Genomic DNA, 23,788 nt, shown 5'->3' with positions numbered 1-23,788 from the left:
TCTAGCTTTCCTTTGATTTCCATTTGCATGGAATATCTTTTTCCATCCCCTCACTTTCAGTCTGTATGTGCCCCTAGGTCTGAATTGGGTCTCTTGTAGACAGCATATATACGGGACTTGTTTTTGTATCCATTCAGCCAGTCTATGTTTGGTTGGAGCATTTAATCCATTTACATTTAAGGTAGTTAACGATATGTATGTTCCTATTACCATTTTCTTAATTGTTTTGGGTTTGTTCTTGTAGGTCTTTTCCTTCTCTTGTGTTTCCTGCCTAGAGAAGTTCCTTTAGCATTTGTTGTAAAGCTGGTTTGGTGGTGCTGAATTCTCTTAGCTTTTGCTCGTCTGTAAAGGGTTTAAATTCTCCGTCGAATCTGAATGAGATCCTTGCTGGGTAGAGTAATCTTGGTTGTAGGTTTTTCCCTTTCATAACTTTAAATATGTCCTGCCACTCCCTTCTGGCTCGCAGAGTTTCTGCTGAGAAATCAGCTGTTAACCATATGGGGATTCCCTTGTATGTTATTTGTTGCTTCTCCCTTGCTACTTTTAAAATTTTTCTTTGTATTTAATTTTTGATAGTTTGATTATTATATGTTTTGACTTGTTTCTCCTTCGATTTATCCTGTATGGGACTCTCTGCACTTCCTGGACTTGACTATTTCCTTTCCCATATTAGGGAAGTTTTCAACTATAAACTCTTCAAATATTTTCTCAGTCCTTTTCTTTTTCTCGTCTTCTTCTAGGACCCCTCTAATTAGAATGTTGGTGCGTTTAATGTTGTCCCAGAGGTCTCTGAGACTGTCCTCAATTCTTTTCATTCTTTTTTCTTTATTCTGCTCTGTGGTAGTTATTTCCACTATTTTATCTTCCAGGTCACTTAGCTGTTCTTCTGCCTCAGTTATTCTGCTATTGATTCCTTCTAGAGAATTTTCAATTTCATTTATTGTTTTGTTCATCGCCGTTTGTTTGCTCTTTAGTTCTTCTAAGTCCTTGTTAAATGTTTCTTGTGTTTTCTCCATTCTCTTTCTGAGATTTTGGATCATTGCTACTATCATTACTCTGAAGTCTTTTTCAGGTACACTGTCTATTTCCTCTTCATTTGTTTGGTCTGGTGGGTTTTTGCCTTGCTCCTTTATCTGCTGTGTGTTTCTCTGTCTTCTCATTTTGCTGAACTTACTGTGTTTGGCGTCTCCTTTTCACAGGCTGCAGGTTCGTAGTTCCCTTTGTTTTTGGTGTCTTCTCCCAGTGCGTAATGTTGGTTTAGTGGGTTGTGTAGGCTTTCTGGTGGAGGGGGCTGGTGCCTGTGTTCTTGTGGATGAGGCTGGATCTTGTCTTTCTGGTGGGCAGGACTGCATCCGGAGGTGTATTTTGGGGTGTCTGTGAAGTTATTATGATTTTAGGCAGCCTCTCTGCTAATGGGTGGGGTTGTGTTCCTGTCTTGTTAGTTGTTTGGCATGGGGTGGGGTCCAGCACTGGAGCTTGCTGGTTGTTGAGTGGAGCTGAGTCTTAGCATTGAGACGGAGATCTCTGGGAGAGCTCTCACTGACTGATATTACGAGGGGCCAGGAGGTCATCTCTGGAGGACTGATGTCCTGAACTCGGCTCTCCCTCGTCAGAGGCTCAGGCCTGACACCCCGCTGGAGCACCAAGACCCTGTTAGCCACACGGCTTCTGGGAAGTCTGAGGTCTTCTGCCAGCGTTCAGTAGGTATTCTATAGGAGTTGTTCCACATATAGATGTATTTCTGATGTATTTGTGGGGAGGAAGGTGATCTCCACGTCTTACTTCTCTGCCATCTTGAAGGTCCTCCTGTTGGTCTACTTTTTATACTATACTATTCACCTTTTATTTAGTTTTTTTTTTAATTTTTGAAAAAATTTTGAACTTGATATTTTTAGATAATTTAAAAGTCATTAACATATCTGCATTGCCCATTCCTATCACAATCACATACAGGTACCATCTGTACCTATAAATGGAGTTATGTGGTTTTTAGCCTGATTTCCTTATCCCTACTCTATAGGAACATATTTCTTTATAAATCTTGTATATTCCATATATAAGATATGAAAGGGTTTAATAAGCCTTCTTTGTAGATTTATTTCATCAATTCCTTATCTAAAGCTTCATTTATTTACTTTTCTTTGGGCACATTTCCCAATGGCAAACCTCCTGTGAACAACACACTTCATCAGTGCCCTGAGACAGCTTTAGCAGGTCCAGTCTCAGTCCTATAGACGCTTCTGAATCCCAGGGTAAAAGTCACTTGCAGTGTTCAGGTAGGTATCCTTGCCACAGCAGCCAGGAAAACACCCTGACCTTTGACCTGGCCTCCATTCAGGCTCTCTTACTCCCTCCTGGCTGCCCTGCCCCACTCCTCGGCTCGAGCCTGGAACATCTTAAATAAGGAAACTATCAAAGACTACTAGAGTCATGTCAAAGGGACAAAGAAGCCAATACAAAGGGCCTTCACTGGCCAAAGGTAAGACTATTTGAGCCTAAACGAAAACTGCAGTGTTGTTCAACAGGTAAGGTATTTAAAATCTACCAGTGTAGAATGATATTGAAAACAAAAACATTGTACTTTGCTGCTAGGGTATCAACTCATTGCTTGAAAAATTAGTAAATAAAGACAACAAATCAAGCTTTTTAATCTAATTGTCCCATACAGATTGTATTTTATGGTAAACAAATAAAAATTCCAACTAATAAGTTAATGTAGAAGGGATAATAGAATTAGAAAATGATTCTTTTTCAACCATCAATTAAATGATGATTGTGAAATGAGAATTTATAATGGATTGACCCACTGGAAATCTGAACATCACACAAAGACAGACCAACAGGCATTAAGTGCATAGCATCAATAATGGAGCATTTTTGGCCAAATAACTGAATCTGAACCTGGTCAAGCTGTTAGATCTGTCAATTTACAGGAATAGAGAGGACGGTGCAAAGTCACGGTATACAATTAGCTAACACCAGACTACAGAAAATTCTGCAGGACAAACCTTTTTCTTTAACAAATAAATACTAAGAAAACAAAAAGAACAAGAGAGAAGTGTTAACGACAGACTTGAGAGACACACGACCAGGACAAAGTGTGAGCGTTTAGAACCTAAATAAAAATGAATCAACTGTAGAAAAGAATTTATAAGACAGTCATGGAACTGGAACACTGATAATATTAGACGACATTGAAAGAATTATTCTTTTTTTTCAGGTGTGGTAAGAATGATATTTTCGAGGTACACGCTAAATTATTGACGAATGAAATGATTTTCTCCCTAGGATTTGCTTTAAATAATCAAGTGGGGCAGGGTGGGAGGACTAGGTGAAACAGGATTGGCCACTATATTATTATATTGTACACTATTAATAGTTTTGTACAAGCTGGATGATAGATACACAGGTGCTTATTATAATTCTCTTTCTAATTTTGTGTTTATAAATATCCATAAAACCTTTTTCTTTAATTTTCATTTATGAAAAATGAAGGACTAAAAAATTAAGTAACTAAAGAAGAAGAACGCAAATGTGACAAAATGTTAAAAACTGTCAAGTTCCAAGTGATGGAAATACAGACGCTTACATTTTCTGTATGTTTGAAAATGTTCGTAATGGTAAACGAAATTGTAAAAGCACTTCAATCCAGCAAAGACTCAGAGCTGGGTCAGGTTACAAGGATTGTGAAATGTAGTTACAGACACCTAATGCTGACATTGACCACTAATGCCCTCAGAAAATTAAAAGCAAATGATAAAAAAACAAAAATGTTCCAACTCGAACTACTGGACTGGCCAAAAAGTTCGTTCAGGATTTTCTGTGTTACGGAAAAACCCAAACGAACTTTCTGGCCAACCCAATATTAAATTATCAAGGAAAAAGAAGGACCTAGAGAAAAATACTCCAGCTTACAAAATAGTGACACATACTTGTAACATAAAGGATCTCCAATTCAGAGTAAAGCCACAATACAATCAAATGGCAGGGGAGGTGTCTTACGATTTTATTTCAAGGCCTGATGACAATCAGAGAAAGATCCAGCTAGAACCATGTGCCCTAAGGCCTTAATGCCTTAAGTGACAGGGGTATAAAAAGCAACCTCACAGAAGCTCAAACCTTTTATGAATTGGAGTTATAAAACAAACCAAGGCAAAGCTAACAGGCTGCTTGCTACTCGGATACACTAACCAGCCTCTGGAATGAGCAACTACTGCAAAAGCATTGCTCCTTGACAGAATCCTAACTACAGCATGGTCTCATGTTCCCTGGACCTAAGAAGGCTCTTTTCCATACCTGATGATGACACACTGGTTCTCTCTGTCAATTATCATGTTTCTGTACATATTATCTGCAAGAGCATAGATATGTGGTGGGTTTTCATACTGTGCCTGGAAAAGAAATAAAAACAAACAAAACCATGGTCAGAGCAACACATTACATTTCTTCTCTTGGCCTTGGAAATGAATACACCACTGTATAGTTCCAGTCTTAAAGGTTGCATAATACAAGAATCATAAACTTGCTAAGGTCATGAGGAGGTACACCTAAAACAAAGAAGATGGAATTTGGAAGGACTCTTCTGTAGGCCTGTGTGTGATTCAACCTTCAGACATAACCATTGTCTTCAGATACTCCGATACCACACCCTCCCACCCAGCACACCTCTGTAGACCACATTTCATTTCTAAGTGTTTCTGAAGACATTTGGGCAACAGGTCTTAAGAGGGCCTTACGAAAAACCTGGATCTGACTTGTACTAATTCAGAATTTCTACATAGTTCTTTTTTTCTAAGAGGCAAGTTGGAGATCCTGGGACCTCACAGGAAATTAAGTGAGACTATATGAAAATAAGGAAAAAACTTAAAAACGTTCCATTAGGAGGAGGCAGGAGGTGTGGTTCTTTAAAGAGATAAACAGATTTGACCAGTTTGTCCCGTCTCAATATGGAAAAACAAAAAATCCTACCACGCCAAGATAGCGGGTTTGTGCTTCTGTCTCACGGGATACCTTAGCTATGCATAAATATAAATCCACCAATAAATTCACTGCGTCAGGACGACTGCAGCCCTGCTTTCTTCAGTTTCTTGGCAACACTTCCACCACTTCCTCAAAAATCACTAAAAAGAATAATACTTCATATGGTGGAAAGCTGGAGAAAGAACACGCCTTAAATTTAAGACTATCTACCATAAAAGAGTGAAAAGAAAGCCAAATCCAGAGGGAGAAGACATTTAGACCCTGTCTTTCCCTTCTCTGGTTCGCATCTCTAAAGTGGGGATAATAATGTCCATGGTACACATCTCACAAGGTAACTGAGAGGAAGGATGGGCAAGTAATTAGAAAAGGTAAGTAAAACGCAGAGGTAAAGCAGAATTTACTTAATCCAGCTTTGAGCCTTGTTACACAACAAGTTACTACAGTGTAAGGGGCCTGGCCCAGAAATTGCCACTCACTGCAAGCTCTGGCGGATCAGAGTGGAGTGACAAGGGGTGAGAGATCGCTCGATGCCTGCACAAATGGTAAGCACTGGTGTTTCCAGTAGCCATGGCTCCCCACATGTGAGCAGGGGGCTCAGAAAGGAAACTGCTCATGAGGGTCTAGCTTATTCCTGGGACTGATGGACTGAATAATTCTATACAGGGACAAAAATAATGTCATTCCTGCCTTCACCTCACAGTGAGAAGGGCACTGCAGGATAAGAGTAGATGGCACTGCAGGATAAGAGTCTTAAATTGTCTTCTTCCAGCCCAGACTACTCGTATTATTATCTTTAATACCTCTCTGAAAACAGGGAAACAGGAAAAGAAAAGAGGATGAGGGACTTCTCTGGTGGTCCAGTGGTTAAGACTCCAAGCTTCCACTGCAGTGCGCACAGGTTCAAACCCTGGTTGGGGAGCTAAGATCCTTCATGCTGTGCTGCGTGGCCAGAAAAAGAAAAGAAAAGAAAAGGATGGAAAATGGAAGGAAATGGAGTGGAGAGAAAGCTGCGAGCAGTGGAGGGAAAGGAGTGGGCAAGTCATTGCCCAATAAGGCTTCAAAGTCACTTAGCTAGTTACACTTGACCTCTGCATGTCACTTTTTAGTTTTCAAATTGGTTTCCCATCTATGGACTCATGGTACGTCTCAGCTACCGATGAGAATTATAGGGTAAGCGTTTCCTCTACCTGATCTTCCCTTACGCTTGAAAGAAAGTCACTGAGACCTGACTTCAACACTCAATATATTCAAGTACTTTACCTCTCTGAGCTCCAGTTTCCTCACCTGTGAAATGGGGATGAAGAGTAATCCATAGCCAGCATACAGGGCTGATTTATTATTGTTGCAAGTGTAACATAGTACCTGGCACTAAGTAAATACCAATTTTACAACATTCTGTTACCACTAGCAGTTAAAAATAAATATATTTTTAAAAATTCTAGGGCATTTCTTTAAAGAGAACTCTTCAAAAGATGAATGGTCTGAAAGGGACTCATGTAGCAATGCTTCTCAGAGAAATGGGAAGAAACAACACGAATACACAGCGATTCCACCCACCCCGCTTTGGCTGTCATTGAGGATGCCAAGCCGGCTCCGTGCCTGCTGCCCCGGGGCCCTGCTGATCAGGGTGCCAGGGCAGGGCCCAGCCTCTACTGACAGTGTTTCCCTTGTGCTGGGCTTCCATAAAGGCAGCATTATCAAAGGTCTTTCGCGTGGCAGCCTCCTTCGGCTCCAGCTACCAGCACCATTCATCTGGCAACAACGGGGTGGGCTCTTGCTCTGGGTAAATTGCCTTCCACTTCAGCTGATGAATTTGTGTGGGCTCCCTTTTGTTTGTTTTCCAGGGGTCAGGATTAATGAACGCTCTTGTGCTTCTGCTGTGAAGGAAAGAGGGACGGAAAAAGATGCAGAGATGGGGAGGCCTGGGGAAGTGATGAGCCATGGGATGAAATATATTAATTAGGATTATGGATTCTATTTTGATCACACAACTGAAATGGCTATGGAGCTGGGTCTGAATAGAGATCAGGGTCATATTAAATAAATGAAGTAATAAAAGATTCATTTTTCATGTTCCACTCATAGCCACAGCTTAAGTGATTTGCAGAGAAAAGTTCCCATTGCCCTATTTATTTTTTTTTTTTACCGAGTCGTGTTTCTTTTTAGTCCTTAGAATTTTGTGACATATGTGGAAGGAGGAAGATGCCTGAAGCTGTAAGTCCTACATCCTGTTTAACTAATTTTGTATATAATGTTCCAATAATAATACTCCTATGCTTTTTTGAGCTGTACTCTAAAGAGCAGCACATTATTAAAAATCAAACAATGTCACTTACTTGCGTTTCCCCAATAAATAATTCATAATAAGAAAATGCAAATGTATTGCAAACTTCGATTGCCCGTGCATCATAAAAGCCCCCACCAACACTACAGTAATTTACGTGGCATGTAACTTACCGCTCCTTGGTACATTTCAATTTCCTTTTCCCCAAAATATGGCATCTGCTTGAAAGGGTTGACTGAGATTAATACAGATCCTATATATGTCTGAGTTTAAATCCAGTTAAGGTCTATCATTAATCTTCATAGTTACACATTTTTTGAATTAAGCAACCAGATATTATCAAGAATTCATAATGATTGTCCCAAGGAAAAGCTCACATTTGTCTTCTAAAAGATTACAAATAAAGACAAAAGCAATTACCAACTAGCTCAGGTTTTGTTCTCCAGGAAGAGTAATTAACTTAATTACCAAGTGTTACTAAAAGAAATCGTTATTTTAAGTGAATTGAAGCACATTCTTTCAAAACTGATGACATGCACAGCTAGGAAAAAACGAAACAAATGACCAAGGAGTAAAAAGAGCAAATATTATTTCCTTGGAAATTTCGTGTCTCTTAGGTACACTAAAAACATACTCATTTACCTGTTTAACAAGTAGAGGGATATAAGATGAACTGAACAGTCCTGCTCTTTTTTTTTTTTTTTAATTTATTTTTGGCTGCGTTGGGTCTTCGTTGCTACACACGGGCTTTCTCTAGTTGTGGCGAACGGGGGCTACTCTTCATTGCAGTGCGCGGGCTCCTCATTGCGGAGGCCCCTCTTGCTGCAGAGCACAGGCTCTAGGCGCGCGGGCTTCAGTAGTTGTGGCACGTGGGCTCAGTAGCTGTGGCTCGCGGGCTCTAGAGTGCAGGCTCAGTAGTTGTGGTGCACGGGCTTCATTGCTCCGGGGCATGTGGGATCTTCCCGGACGAGGGCTCGAACCCACGTCCCCTGCATTGGCAGGCGGATTGTTAACCACTGCGACACCAGGGAAGCCCCAGTCCTGCTCTTTCAAAGCTCTGGAGAACTGAGTTGTTTCCATAAGTGGTATTCAGAGCAGAAAATTACAAACCCACATAGATTGGGTTTAGGGAAGAAGGTTTTATTTCTGTGTGGGAAATCCCAGAAGGCTTCGCAGAAGACAATGTGTTACATATGCCCCCAAAATGAAGTGTCATTATAACATACAAAATATTTCCATTTATCATTCAACAATCAACTAGTTGGAACTGGATGTCTACAACACGCCAGGCATTGTTACAGATGCAGAGATACAGCAGTGAACAAAATGGACAGAATGGATAACACTCCCTGCCTAGAGCCCGTGCTCCGCAACAAGAGAAGCCACCGCAATGAGAAGCCCGCGCACCACAACAAAGGGTGGCCCCCACTCACCGCAACTAGAGAAAGCCCATGCGCAGCAACAAAGACCCAATGCAGCCCAAAATGAATAAATTTTTTAAAAAAGAAAGAATGTAAAGCTATGAGATTTCCCCCTCCAAGGGTACATTTATATATTCATATATTAGAACCTGAGTGTCAAATAGAGCAGCACAGGGAATCTGGTCAGATTGCCAAGCTCCCCACACCCAGTTCTATTCTACTCTGACCTTGAGTCACATCTCTAAGCGGTGGTTATTGGACGGTGGGGTAAATAGGACCTACTTGATAGGCTTGTTATGAGAATTAAATGAAACAGTATAAAATGCTCAGTACAATGTTTGACATGTAGTAGAGGCAATGTCCTTAATTCATACACTTCAGAATGCTCACTCTGTCACATTAGCAACTCTGAGATGCAGTGCTGGTATTATTATTGAACACAAATGAGCCAAGTGTGGAATGGATCATATAATATTTAAAAAGTAATACTTATACATGAAAGTGAGAATAGGGTATGACTGGGTTGCAATTTTGCTTGCTTTTTCACTGAACAGAAAGATCTTCAGAATTGAAAGGGCTGAACGTGAAACAGTAGTAGACAAGATGGGGTCCATTTTCACTGCACATCCAGATACACCCAGCACTGCTCTGGGGTCAGGCCATGGCACTAAGAGAAGATGCAGATGAGACAGTGAATCATAACTGAAAATCACTACAGAGTCACAGAAGACGGGCCAAGTGCAAACGTAGTTCCAAGTGCCAAAGTCAGAGGAGGGCAACCACATGTTAGTGGCCTATTTTTTTTGAGGTAAAATTTAGAACAGATAAATTTATTGTTAGAATTATAAAGCAGGTCAGAAGTGTCCATAGTGTTACAGCCAAGACTAAGTGTTGATGATAAAAACACTGATCGAAAACTAAATACAAAAAAAGCATATTAAAAGCAGCAAGGGAAAAACAACAAATAACACACAAGGGAATCCCCATAAGGTTAACAGCTGATCTCTCAGCAGAAACTCTACAAGCCAGAAGGGAGTGGCAGGACATACTGAAAGTGATGAAGGAGAAAAACCTGCAACCAAGATTACTCTACCCAGCAAGGATCTCATTCAGATTTGATGGAGAAATTAAAACCTTTACAGACAAGCAAAAGCTGAGAGAGTTCAGCACCACCAAACCAGCTTTACAACAAATGCTAAAGGAACTGCTCTAGACAAAAACACAAGAGAAGGAAAAGTCCTATAATAACGAACCCAAAACAATTTAGAAAATGGGAATAGGAACATACATATCGATAATTACCTTAAATGTAAATGGACTAAATGCTCCCACCAAAAGACACAGATTGGCTGAATGGATACAAAAACAAGACCCATATATATGCTGTCTACAAGAGACCCACTTCAGACCTAGAGACACATACAGACTGAAAGTAAGGGGATGGAAAAAGATATTCCATGCAAATGGAAACCAAAAGAAAGCTGGAGTAGCAATTCTCATATCAGACAAAATAGACTTTAAAATAAGGACTATCAGAAGAGACAAAGAAGGACACTACATAATGATTAAGGGATCGATCCAAGAAGAAGATATAACAATTGTAAATATTTATGCACCCAACATAGGAGCACCTCAATACATAAGGCAAAAACTAACAGCCATAAAAGGGGAAATCGACAGTAACACATTCATAGTAGGGGACTTCAACACCCCACTTTCACCAATGGACAGATCATCCAAAATGAAAATAAATAAGGAAACACAAGCTTTAAATGATACATTAAACAGGATGGACTTAATTGATATTTATAGGACACTCCATCCAAAAACAACAGAATACACATTTTTCTCAAGTGCTCATGGAACATTCTCCAGGATAGATCATATCTTGGGTCACAAATCAAGCCTTGGTAAATTTAAGAAAATTGAAATTATATCAAGTATCTTTTCCGACCACAACGCCATGAGATTAGATATCAATTATAGGAAAAGAGCAGTAAAAAATACAAACACATGGAGGCTAAACAATACACTACTTAGTAACGAAGTGATCACTGAAGAAATCAAAGAGGAAATTAAAAAATACCTAGAAACAAATGACAATGGAGATACAACGACCCAAAACCTATGGGATGCAGCAAAAGCAGTTCTAAGAGGGAAGTTTATAGCAATACAAGCCCACCTTAAGAAGCAGGAAACATCTCGAATAAACAACCTAACCTTGCACCTCAAGCAATTAGAGAAAGAAGAACAAAAAAACCCCAGAGTTAGCAGAAGGAAAGAAATCATAAAAATCAGATCAGAAATAAATGAAAAAGAAATGAAGGAAACAATAGCAAAGATCAATAAAACTAAAAGCTGGTTCTTTGAGAAGATTAACAAAATTGATAAACCATTAGCCAGACTCATCAAGAAAATAAGGGAGAAGACTCAAATCAATAGAATCAGAAATGAAAAAGGAGAAGTAACAACTGACACTGCAGAAATACAAAAAATCATGAGGGATTACTACAAGCAACTCTATGCCAATAAAATGGACAATCTGGAAGAAATGGACAAATTCTTAGAAATGCACAAACTGCCAAGACTGAATCAGGAAGAAATAGAAAATATGAACAGACCAATCACAAACACTGAAATTGAAACTGTGATTAAAAATCTTCCAACAAACAAAAGCCCAGGACCAGATGGCTTCACAGGCGAATTCTATCAAACATTTAGAGAAGAGCTAACACCTATTCTTCTCAAACTCTTCCAAAATATAGCAGAGGGAGGAACACTCCCAAACTCATTCTACGAGGCCACCATCACCTTGATACCAAAACCAGACAAGGATGTCACAAAGAAAGAAAACTACAGGCCAATATCACTGATGAACATAGATGCAAAAATCCTCAACAAAATACTAGCAAACAGAATCCAACAGCACATTAAAAGGATCATACACCATGATCAAGTGGGGTTTATTCCAGGAATGCAAGGATTCTTCAATATACGCAAATCTATCAATGTGATTAACCATATTAACAAATTGAAGGAGAAAAACCATATGATCATCTCAATAGATGCAGAGAAAGCTTTTGACAAAATTCAACACCCATTTATGATAAAAACCCTGCAGAAAGTAGGTGTAGAGGGAACTTTCCTCAATATAATAAAGGCCGTATATGACAAGCCCACAGCCAACATCATCCTCAATGGCGAAAAACTGAAAGCATTTCCACTAAGGTCAGGAACAAGACAAGGTTGCCCACTCTCACCACTCTTATTCAACATAGTTTTGGAAGTTTTAGCCACAGCAATCAGAGAAGAAAAGGAAATAAAAGGAATCCAAATCGGAAAAGAAGAAGTAAAGCTGTCACTGTTTGCAGATGACATGATACTATACATAGAGAATCCTAAAGATGCTACCAGAAAACTACTAGAGCTAATCAATGAATTTGGTAAAGTAGCAGGATACAAAATTAATGCACAGAAATCTCTGGCATTCCTATATACTAACGATGAAAAATCTGAAAGTGAAATCAAGAAAACACTCCCATTTACCATTGCAACAAAAAGAATAAAATATCTAGGAATAAACCTACCTAAGGAGACAAAAGACCTGTATGCAGAAAATTATAAGACACTGATGAAAGAAATTAAAGATGATACAAACAGATGGAGAGATATACCATGTTCTTGGATTGGAAGAATCAACATTGTGAAAATGACTCTACTCCCCAAAGCAATCTATAGATTCAATGCAATCCCTATCAAACTACCACTGGCATTTTTCACAGAACTAGAACAAAAAATTTCACAATTTGTATGGAAACACAAAAGACCCCGAATAGCCAAAGCAATCTTGAGAACAAAAAATGGAGCTGGAGGAATCAGGCTGCCTGACTTCAGACTATACTACAAAGCTACAGTAATCAAGACAGTATGGTACTGGCACAAAAACAGAAAGATAGATCAATGGAATAGGATAGAAAGCCCAGAGATAAACCCATGCACATATGGTCACCTTATCTTTGATAAAGGTGGCAGGAATATACAGTGGAGAAAGGACAGCCCCTTCAATAAGTGGTGCTGGGAAAACTGGACAGGTACATGTAAAAGTATGAGATTAGATCACTCCCTAACACCATACACAAAAATAAGCTCAAAATGGATTAAAGACCTAAATGTAAGGCCAGAAACTATCAAACTCTTAGAGGAAAACATAGGCAGAACACTCTATGACATAAATCACAGCAAGATCCTTCTTGACCCATCTCCTAGAGTAATGGAGATAAAAACAAAAATAAACAAATGGGACCTAATGAAACTTCAAAGCTTTTGCACAGCAAAGGAAACCATAAACAAGACCAAAAGACAGCCCTCAGAATGGGAGAAAATATTTGCAAATGAATCAACTGACAAAGGATTAATCTCTAAAATTTACAGGCAGCTCATGCAGCTCAATAACAAAAAAATAAACAACCCAATCCAAAAATGGGCAGAAGACCTAAATAGACATTTCTCCAAAGAAGATATACAGACTGCCAACAAACACATGAAAGAATGCTCAACATCATTAATCATTAGAGAAATGCAAATCAAAACTACAATGAGATATCATCTCACACCAGTCAGAATGGCCATCATCAAAAAATCTAGAAACAATAAATGCTGGAGAGGGTGTGGAGAAAAGGGAACACTCTTGCACTGCTGGTGGGAATGTGAATTGGTTCAGCCACTATGGAGAACAGTATGGAGGTTCCTTAAAAAACTACAAATAGAACTACCATATGACCCAGCAATCCCACTACTAGGTATATACCCTGAGGAAACCAGAATTCAGAAAGAGTCATGTACCAAAATGTTCATTGCAGCTCTATTTACAATAGCCCGGAGATGGAAACAACCTAAGTGCCCGTCGTCGGATGAATGGATAAAGAAGATGTGGCACATATATACAATGGAATATTACTCAGCCATAAAAAGAAACGAAATTGAGCTATTTGTAATGAGGTGGATAGATCTAGAGTCTTGCAGTACGCGGGCCTCTCACTGCTGTGGCCTCTCCCGTTGCGGAGCACAGGCTCCGGACGCGCAGGCTCAGCGGCCATGGCTCACCGGCCCAGCCGCTCCGCGGCACGTGGGATCTTCCCAGACCGGGGCACGAACCCGTGTCCCCTGCATCGGCAGGCGGACTCTCAACCACTGCGCCACCAGGGAAGCCCCCTGTTACTATTTTAATCCTATTTTACTAGGAGGAAACTGAGGCATAGAGAAATCTTCAACATTCAAGAAGTACAGCCCTGCTACGACCATATTCATTTCAGAAGTAGATGTCTATGCCTACATCCATCCCCAAACAGGATCTTTCCATGGAGGATGGTGCTCCTTCCTTAGTTGTAAAGGGACTGCTGTGAATGTCACCTGTCCTAGATAAACCAATCCCTGCACTCAGAGAATAAAGAGCTGCCAGAGGACCCAAGCCAAAGGAATCACCAACCCAACTTTGTTCCCCAATAAATAAATCTAGATTGGGTTGCATAAGAGCACCTATAGGAACCAACATTTAAAGATATTTCTTTATCTTTGGCTGTGTTGGGTGTTCGTTGCTGCACGTGGGTTTTCTCTAGTTGCAGTGAGCAGGGGCTTCTCTTGTTGCAGAGCATGGGCTCTAGGTGCACAGGCTTCAGTAGTTGTGGCTCACGGACCCTACAGCACAGGCTCAGTAGTTGTGGCACACGGGCTTAGTTGTTTGGCGGCATGTGGGATCTTCCTGGACCAGGGCTCGAACCCACGTACCCTGCAATGGCAGGTGATTCTTAACCACTCTGCCACCTGGGACGGTCAGGAACCAACATTTTTTTACTGTTAATAGTCTGCTATGTGAAAAGACATCTTGTAAAGTCTTGATTTTCACTAAGTAGTCTACAAAAACTCTGGCAAGAAGACATTCAAAGAAAAAAACCTCTTTTGGAATATTCTAGGCCAATCCTGAATCCATGACTCAGATTGGAAGAGGGATCCCAGTAGGGCTCTCATGGGCAGTATTATTTGGGAGGATTCCTGAAAAATAAAGTTTGGTTTGAAATGAAAAATGTTGCTCCTATCTAGCTACAAATTTACTTAAATCAGAATGGAGACAAGAGAATTTGATTTGGAATTTAAAGGAAACAAATATGTTTTTCCCACCTCCTTGGGTCTTCAAAGACCTCAGCTACCTCCCTGACAGCACAGGTCATCTACTGGGTTGGGCCACTTCTCCAGGTAATTCCAATACTCACTCCCACTCCCTGCTGCATAATTCAGGTGTGCCTTTGGAAAAAGCCATTCCACCATTGTCTCTACCCACACAACCTTTAGCTGGAAAGGTGTGGCCCAAGGTTAATTTTCAAATTGTATGGAGATACACAAGGTTATGATAAAAAAAACAACAACAACCGGAAATAAGATAAATGCCATCTTATTTAACAGCATATGCAAGACAGAAGGCAGCTAATAGAACTTTAATTGTTTCCCAATTACTACTCTGTGGATCCTTGTACTTTCACCAATCTGCAGCAAGAATGACAAAAAGAGAAACAGTGCCCTGAATTTTTTATAAAGCCCAATGTATTCAGTATAAAGGACCATCCTTTATTCTTACACTATTTCCTTTCTACTTTTTGGGTGTTAAAATATTCTTTCTTTTATGAAATGTGATGGTAGTGCAGCTTCTGTAAATTTGTTTTTAATGGTCTTATAAGGCAAGGTTAAGAGTTTAATGTTTCCTTTTTTTAAAAAAACCATTTAAATAGCCAGTGAATTCCCCCAAACTGCCCACACTGATCTAGTCGACCTGCCTGGACTCATCACTGAGGTGGGGCAGGGAGGTGAGGTGATTTGCGTGAAGTCACATATGTGGAGACGACAGAGCTGGAACTTGAGCGCTGGCTCCAGACACCAGACTCACGTTCATCTCACTGCAGTGGCTGCCCCACAACATGAACTGACGGCCAAGGGTCAAACCTCATTCAAATCAATGGCGCTGCCCTGAGCTCCGGTTGGTCTGGCACAAGTGTCTCAACTCCTGATTCAAGGGCTGAAAATGCCAAGCACACTTGAGCATGTGGTCTTTGAGGAAAAACAAGTTTGGAGAAAGTTGGACCAAATGAGCATGGAGTGCTTTGTACAGGAACTATTTTTGTCAGCCAAGTGGCTATAAATGATATCTCACCAAGCAGAGAGAAAATACTGCAAGGTTTCCCTCCTATATTTTAGAATGTAATTGTAAGAAGTGTGGAAACACTCAGGAAAAATAGATAGTAAATGAAACCTTCCTGGTCTTAGGATAAATAGCTGAAAAAAAAGGGTTTTTGTTGGTTAACAGTGTTCGCATTTTCCAAGTAGATTTTTTTTCTAATGTGGAACAAAGAAATGTTCAGTCAGCCTGAATGCGTTAACAATTGATTGTTCCAAATGCTGACCTTCAGTACGAAACAATGTGCTGCTATTAGATGTAGAATAGGTAAAATGAGCAATTTTATAACTTAACCTAAAGGCGAATCTCTTCTTGTCTTAACTATTGAGCTTAGGAGAGAGAGGGGGAAAATCTCATTCAAAATAATGCTACTCTATCATAACATTCCCTTGGCACTGAACTTATAAAGGAGGCTTCTATCACCTATCAGAGGAAAAGATTCAGAGTTAGACCCTTGGTATTATTTCATAAACATCCAACAGAGCCATCAAGCTTCCTCAAAGCTGAAAGCTGCTGTGTGCTATTGCCGGAAAGCGCGCTGATGCCGAGTTTCTCATATACTGAGTGGGCAGAGGTTTCTACAACACGAAGTCTATTAGTGGTCAACTAACTCACTTCGTTGGAAGAACACATGATTAGTCAGTCATTGATTCAAAGACATTAATTCAAAGGCTGGGAATCAGCCCCCTCTGTGTGAGTCACTTTAAAATTCTGCTGTCTGAATATAAAAAGCGAGTCTTCATAGTCAACAGATTTTCAATGAACATCTAATATAATGCACCATGCCAAGAATTATGCAGGAAACTAAGAAATAAACAATGCAGGATGATGCCACTTTTTGGCTAAAATTAACAAGAAAGCACATGTATGTATAGATACGTTTATATGTGAGTAAATTGAAAAATATACAACAGGTTAATAGGAACAAACCTTATATGGTGGGATAGCAGGGGATTTTAATGTTCTCCTTTCTAGTTAACTGCATTTTGTAAATCGTGTTAAATGAACACATATTGCTTTAAAGTGGTTTTTAAACTTTGCTTTTTAAAAGGTATAGAAGAAATAGTCCCTGTTCTTAGGAGTTTCTAGTGTTTTAGGGGTAAACATGATCTGTACAGGGAAAAGCGAGTCTGTCTAGGTTGATGATGGACTGGCTGCTGATAACCACTGACATTTTTTTCTTTTCTTACCCAGCTGATCAAAAAGCATGCCTGTAGGACTTCCCTAGTGGCGCAGTGGTTAAGAATCTGCCTGCCAACCCAGGGGACACGAGTTCAAGCCCTGGTATGGGAAGATCCCACATGCTGTGGAGCAACTAAGCCCGTGTGCCACAACTACTGAGACTGCGCTCTAGAGCCCGTGAGCCACAACTACTGAGCCTGTGTGCCACAACTACTGAAGCCCGTGCACCTAGAGCCCGTGCTCCGCAACAAGAGAAGCCACCGCGATGAGAAGCCTGTACACCGCAACGAAGAGTAGCTCCCGCTCGCTGCAACCAGAGAAAGCCCGCGTGTAGCAACGAAGATCCAACGCAGCCAAAATTAAATAAAATAAATAAAAATTTTTTAAAAAACAAACCATGCCTAAGTAAATAATGTAATAAGCTGAGTCCATGTTCTAAGAACATTCCAATGAATAATGAGTTCAACTACATCCACTGGAAATGAGTCTTCTATGGGCTTGTCAATAAACCAGTCCTCCATTGAAAAGCTTCTATGGGGCTTCCCTGGTGGCGCAGTGGCTAAGAATCCGCCTGCCAATGCAGGGTACACGGGTTTGAGCCCTGGTCCAGGAAATTCCCACAGGCCACAGAGCAGCTAAGCCCGTGCACCACAACTAATGAGCCTATGCTCTAGAGCTCTCGAGCCACAACTACTGAGCCTGAGTGCCACAACTACTGAAGCCCGTGAGCCTAGAACCCGTGTTCCACAACAAGAGAAGCCACCGCAGTGAGAAACCTGCTCACCACAACGAAGAGTAGCCCCCGCTCGCGGCAACTAGAGAAAAGCCCGCGCACAGCAACGAAGACCCAACGCAGCCAAAAATAAAATAAATAAAATAAAATTAATTAAAAATTAAGAAAAATAAAATAAATAAAAGCTTCTATGGTAAAATGCATTTGAATGTCCAATAAGCAACTTTATCATTGAAGTTTTGGAACATAATTCAGAAATATGGGAGGCAGTTTCCCTGGTGGCGCAGTGTTTGAGAGTCCGCCTGCCGATGCAGGGGACATGGGTTCGTGCCCCGGTCCGGGAAGATCCCACATGCCGTGGAGCGGCTAGGCCCGTGAGCCATGGCCGCTGAGCCTGCGCGTCCGGAGCCTGTGCTCCGTCTGCAACGGGAGAGGCCACAGCAGTGAGAAGCCTGCGTACCGCAAAAAAAAAAAAAAAAAAGAAATATGGGAGGAACTTATACACTTGCCTTAGTGTACGATAATAATAACTAATGCTTACTTTGTACTCACTGCATTCATTATTTCATTTTACCCTACAACAGCCTCATGTGGGAGGTTTTATCATCACTCCCATTTTACAGGTGAGGAAATCAAGGAACACAGATCACAAAACTTGTGTAAGGTCACCAAGCTCATGCAGATTAAAGCTTGAAGCCAGTCTGTCCAGATTCATCCCAACTCTTTCTGATCCGTCATCAGCCAGTTTCCATGTGCCATAGGTCTTGCACATAAAATTGATTAAAATCTTTTAATAGATGATAAGCCCAGATAAAGTGAGCATATTTCAATTTTTTGACCAAATAAAATGAGAACTTTCAACTGAATAAAACTGCTTTCATACAATTAAAGGAAGCTCTGTGCAGGTATCCAGGAGTCAACAAACGTTTTCTGTAAAGGATCAGAGAATAGTTTAGGCTTTGCACAACATAGGGTCTGTTGCAAATACTCAACTCTGCCATGGTAGCATAAAAGCAGCCACAGACAATAAGTAAACCAACAAGCATGGCTACGTTCCAATAAAATCCTGTGGTGGGTAGGATTTTGTGTTTAGGCAGTGGGCTTCCACACCTGACCAAGATGCTATTATAATGTGGCTAATGAATCCAAGTATATCTATTAATGCTTAAAAGCAGAGGTTTAGGGATTTAACTATCCAGATATTTGGAAAAACTTCCTGTGGTAAACAAGAAACAGCACAGTATTGGTTACAACCCTCCAAGTGCCTTGGAATAATGTCTATTAGTATTAACCCCTGGTGAGTTGAACTCCCTCCTCACCAATGATAGAAGAGGCAGTCCCTGCAAAAGTACTGCTGCATTGCTATGGGTGCTTTTATCTAAGAGTCAAAGGAGCGGTGTAATTAATAAACAGAAGCTACGAATGTGAAAACTTCACCTTCCCAAGGTTTGGGGGTTAAAATCTAAAATGTATGTTATGATAGTTGCAAAGACTCCGCTTTTAATGATCATCCAGGACACCATACCTTCGGAAGCCACCAAAGAGCATCACGGTTAAACTTTCTGGTACTACCATATAGATTTTCACAGACCCTTGCTTATCTATAACCAACTCCACAATAATTCTATTAAAAGAACTTTACATAGTTACACCAAACAGAACTCCTGAATCCTGTAGGAACTTAAGCAACTATCACAGTTCTCCGTTTATAATGAAGTCAACACACATTTGAATCCAATTTCCATTCTGAATTTTTTAAAGTCCTACCAAAAAAAATGGTATCTGGGAAGCTAAAATTGAAACATAAATAACTCAAGAATATCAGACATTTTCAACAGTTGATCTTCACTTCTCTCTCATGTTTCTTTTCGTGAACATAAGAATGCAGAAAAACTGGCAAAACGGCATATTTTTTTGCATGAGGCAATCTTTTTTAAACCTTTTAAGTCTGGACTTAACTGTCTCTGCTTTGCAATTAGGGAGCGCTATCGACAGAATTCTGCAGACCAGGATGTTCTCTAGGAAGAACACAGGTTTTAGACGCCACGTGCGTGGCTAGAGCACGTCAAAGGTAAAGTGCCATTGATTGAAATAGAGGAATACTGGCTGCATCTTTTTTTTTTTTTCTGGCCACATGGCGCGGCATGCGGGATCTTAGTTCCCTGACCGGGAATGGAACCCGTGCCCCCCTGCAGTGGAACCACGGAGTCTTAACCACCAGGGAAGTCCCTGGCTCCATCTTGCTTTTGTGAAATGCCAGGGGAAAACTTTGGCACCATCTCTGCCCTTCCTACAGCCTGAACCAAGAGACACAAAGCACAAAACCACATTCTGCAATGGTGAAAATGACTTGAGCATATAGTGTCAGTTCAGAATTTCAGATGGATCTCTTACATTAGGATGGACATGTCATCTCACTTAGAAATGTCCAAAGAAACCAATAAAGGATACAAAAATGTAGTCGTCCATGTATCTCTTCTTTAGATTCTCCACGATGGCATTCTCCGTGATCTTGGAGAGCAACACCATGTCATCCACGCCACTGTGCTTGACATTGTGGCTCTGCCAGTGGTACCGGTAGGCAACTTTGCTTCCCTGCAAACAGAGAACACACAATTATGAGGATGGTTTATTTTCTCCTGGAGGAAAAAAAAAATGTCACTGAGTTCCCAAATATTCCTTATATCAAATGAGAATGAGCAAAGCAAACAAAGATCTTGCTATCAATAGATCTGGATTCAGATTTCCGCTTTGCCACCTAAGTGAAGTGGGGAAAAGTAATCTAAGCTTTTGTGTCACTTGGGCTTTTCTCTCTGTGTAAAAATGGGAGAAATAAGACCCAGTTCATAGAGTTGCTGTAAGGATTAAATAAAACAACATGGAAAGCACCAAGCGGTATCCAGAGTACAGCACAGTCAATGATCAATGGGCTTGGATAATTCCTTCAACCTTATTGTTTTGTAGAATTGACTGGTAAAATAAGCAATGAAACAGAAACTTTCTAGACTTGTCTTGCAAATTATATGACAGAACTCAGAAGTGGAAAAAATATGTATCCCACAATGGCTAGGTGGTCACACTGTCATAATTTCTCAAGCCATCTGAATTGCTTTCCATCCATGAACTTACCACTGTCGATGTAATACTGGCCTTCCACATTCAAAAGATAAGCTACATTTTGATGACTGATCACTGCTATATTAACAAGGAAATGGACAGGATGGCCTAAACACGATCACAGAACATGCTACACACAGAAGAACCTTGTCTGATCTCACAGCTTCCTTGGATAGGTGGAGCCCTTGTCTGCTTACTGGATTTACAACTTAACACCACGGGTGGCCTCTGAGCACCCTGTGGCCCGCCAGGGCTTCCTATCACTTGGCATTTCTGCAGTGGGATCCCCCATGTGTTGGACTACGTGTCAAGTCCTGGAGCTAAGGGCAGATGGGAGCCCCATTGTGGCTGCATTTGGGGAGTTCATGGTCTCCTGAAGGACATGAGAGATAACCACCAAATGATTCATAATTTGTGTGTCAGCAACAGTCAACATGTAAACGCATGTAAAATGAGTGTTCCAGCAGTGGGTGGAGACTCCTTTGTCCCAGGAGAGACAGAAATCATTTCCTGGAGAAGGTGCCATGTGAAGTGGACCTAAAATATTTTGAATTTGCCAGACGAGACTACACAAGGAAGGATATTCATTATAATTTACACTCACGGTGCAAAAAAAAAGCCAATACATATGAAATAATGACAAATAATACACGGCAAGATATTAGAAGACTCTCCCTTCCCTTCAAGCTCTCCGTGCATCCTACTGGACATGTCACACACCGGACAAGCATGGTGGGCACTGAACCAGCAAGACTAGCTCCTGTCCCTCCTCAGGAGTTTACTTTTTTTTTTGCGGTACTCGGGCCTCTCACTGTTGTGGCCTCTCCCGTTGTGGAGCCCAGGCTCCGGACGCTCAGGCTCAGCGGCCATGGCTCACGGGCCCAGCGGCCCCGCGGCATGTGGGATCTTCCCGGACCGGGGCACGAACCCGTGTCCCCTGCATCGGCAGGCGGACTCTCAACCACTGTGCCACCAGGGAAGCCCAGGAGTTTACTTTTGAGAGGAGTTTGTATAAAGGAGAAAAAATTTCTGAATTAGGGTATCTAGAAAGGCCACCTGCTCAAACGTCAAAACTAGGATGAGAAAAGGCAATAGGCTCTTTGAGAGAAGGGGAAGGTGGAAGGAAACAAGATAAATAACATTTTAAATTTCACTTTAAAAAACTGTTTAATGCTTTCCCTGCAGGAAACACGTGCCCTTTGAAATGGCAAAATCGAAGAAGCTCTGGGAAAGCAATTATTAAAAAACCAGCCAAGGAAGGGGCCACCACAGGAAAAGCATAGTGCAATGGGTTCAAGCTCCAGAAAGGAGCCACCCTTTCTGGAAAGCTTGCCACCCAGACTGCCTTACAAAGGGAAACTGTTTATATGATAAATTGGACTTTCTCAACCACACGCAGCATCAGTTCCTCAATCAGTTCCCAAATTACCTCAAACCTCACCACTCCTCCTTATTCTTGCGGCAAAGCAGAAAGCACTGGCCACAGCATGACTCACTGGATCTCAATGGAAGGTCCACCATCTATTTCCAACTAGATAAAGATTCCTGGAGACTCCTCCCTTCCTCCACCCTCCCTGCTTTCCCAGCTTGAATATTCTTTCTGGGCACCTGCAAAAATTACTCTGCATAGAAAACAAGGGTCCTGGAGTAACTAGCCAGTAGGTGTGTGCGTTTGTTTCTTTTTAACCCCAATAAATATCTACCTACTTAAAAGAGGGCAAAAATATTATTTTCTCTTTAAAAATGTAAGCAGTTGAACAAAACAGAAGGGTTACTAATAAGCTGTTATTTAATATGTGCAAAGGACAAGAAATGGAGGGGCTCTGTGTCATAGTGTATGCGTTTGTACTGATCCACAGAAATACCTTCTCAAGGTAACCCAAGTCCATCTTGGTGCCCAATCCAACTGTCTTTTCTCTGTGTCTCACTGCAGTGTGATACATTACTGCCTGTCCCACCTCAAAGGTAGTGTCTTCTTCCTAACAGCAGTTACTCCCCAGTGCAACAGGGCTCCTCGTGGAGTGCATTGATTCTCATCGTCTCAAATATCCCTCTGCACAAAAAAGTCCCCGGCTGGGTCTCCAGACTTCTATCTACAAGAGGGTAAGGAACCAATAGGATACCTGACAGTTACTATAAGCAAGGCAATGAGCCATTTGATTTGAGGCAATTGCTTTTTTGCTCTTCCAAACAACCCTACGAGAGAGGGGTTAACATTCCCATGCTACGTGCGAGGAAACAGATGCCCCAAGCAGTAAGTAGCAAAGGCAAGATGCGAACCAAAGTCTCTGTGATTATGAACTCATTCAAACATCACGGGTTCTTCACACTTTCTCCCTAGTGACTTACTGGATATTTCCACATGCTATGTTTAAATGGCAACAGAATGCCATTTAACTGAATTCATCACTAAAAAGACATAACTGAATTCATCACTAAAAAGATAAACAGTTGGAGGGTCCTCCGTATCCACGGGTTCTGCATCCACGGATTCCCAACCGTAGATCGCAGATAAGGGCCGACTGTACAATGCCATTTTATATAATGGACTTGAGCATCCAGGGATTTTGGTATTCACAGCGGTCCTGGAACCAATCCCCTGTGGATACAAAGGGAAGACTATACAATCTTTGTTAATGGCCACCTTCTCTCAGCATCAAAGATTAAAACACAGGAGCTATTTTTCACCTGACATATTTCCTATAACCAATTTGGTCACAAATCTCTCTCTCTCCCCCACTTCCTCCCAGGCTATTATAGTTATATATGTGAACTCATACAATCTTCACGATCATCTCATATACTATGTATTATCTCTATGTTGCTGATATAAAAAAAAAAAAAAAAAA

The 23,788-nt window shown here is 40.9% G+C and overlaps 1 protein-coding gene across 2 annotated transcripts in view; it reads right to left on the bottom strand.

Moving 5' to 3' along the window:
- MYO1E (myosin IE) overlaps nt 1-23,788 on the bottom strand; it is a 233,041-nt gene that overhangs the window by 123,157 nt on the left and 86,096 nt on the right. For both annotated transcript variants that reach the window (XM_007458891.1, XM_007458892.1), the window contains exons 2-4: nt 20,274-20,417; nt 7,438-7,527; nt 4,297-4,391 (exon numbers count right to left, since the gene is read on the bottom strand). In XM_007458891.1, coding sequence (XP_007458953.1) covers nt 4,297-4,391; nt 7,438-7,527; nt 20,274-20,417 — 329 coding nt within the window. The remainder of the gene's footprint in view (nt 1-4,296; nt 4,392-7,437; nt 7,528-20,273; nt 20,418-23,788) is intronic.

Source organism: Lipotes vexillifer, unplaced genomic scaffold (assembly GCF_000442215.2).
Source record: "Lipotes vexillifer unplaced genomic scaffold, Lipotes_vexillifer_v1.1 scaffold102, whole genome shotgun sequence".
Classification (NCBI taxonomy): domain Eukaryota; kingdom Metazoa; phylum Chordata; class Mammalia; order Artiodactyla; family Lipotidae; genus Lipotes; species Lipotes vexillifer.
The sequence above is the reverse complement of the archived record's forward strand: the minus strand, read 5'-3'. Positions and strand labels throughout refer to the sequence as shown.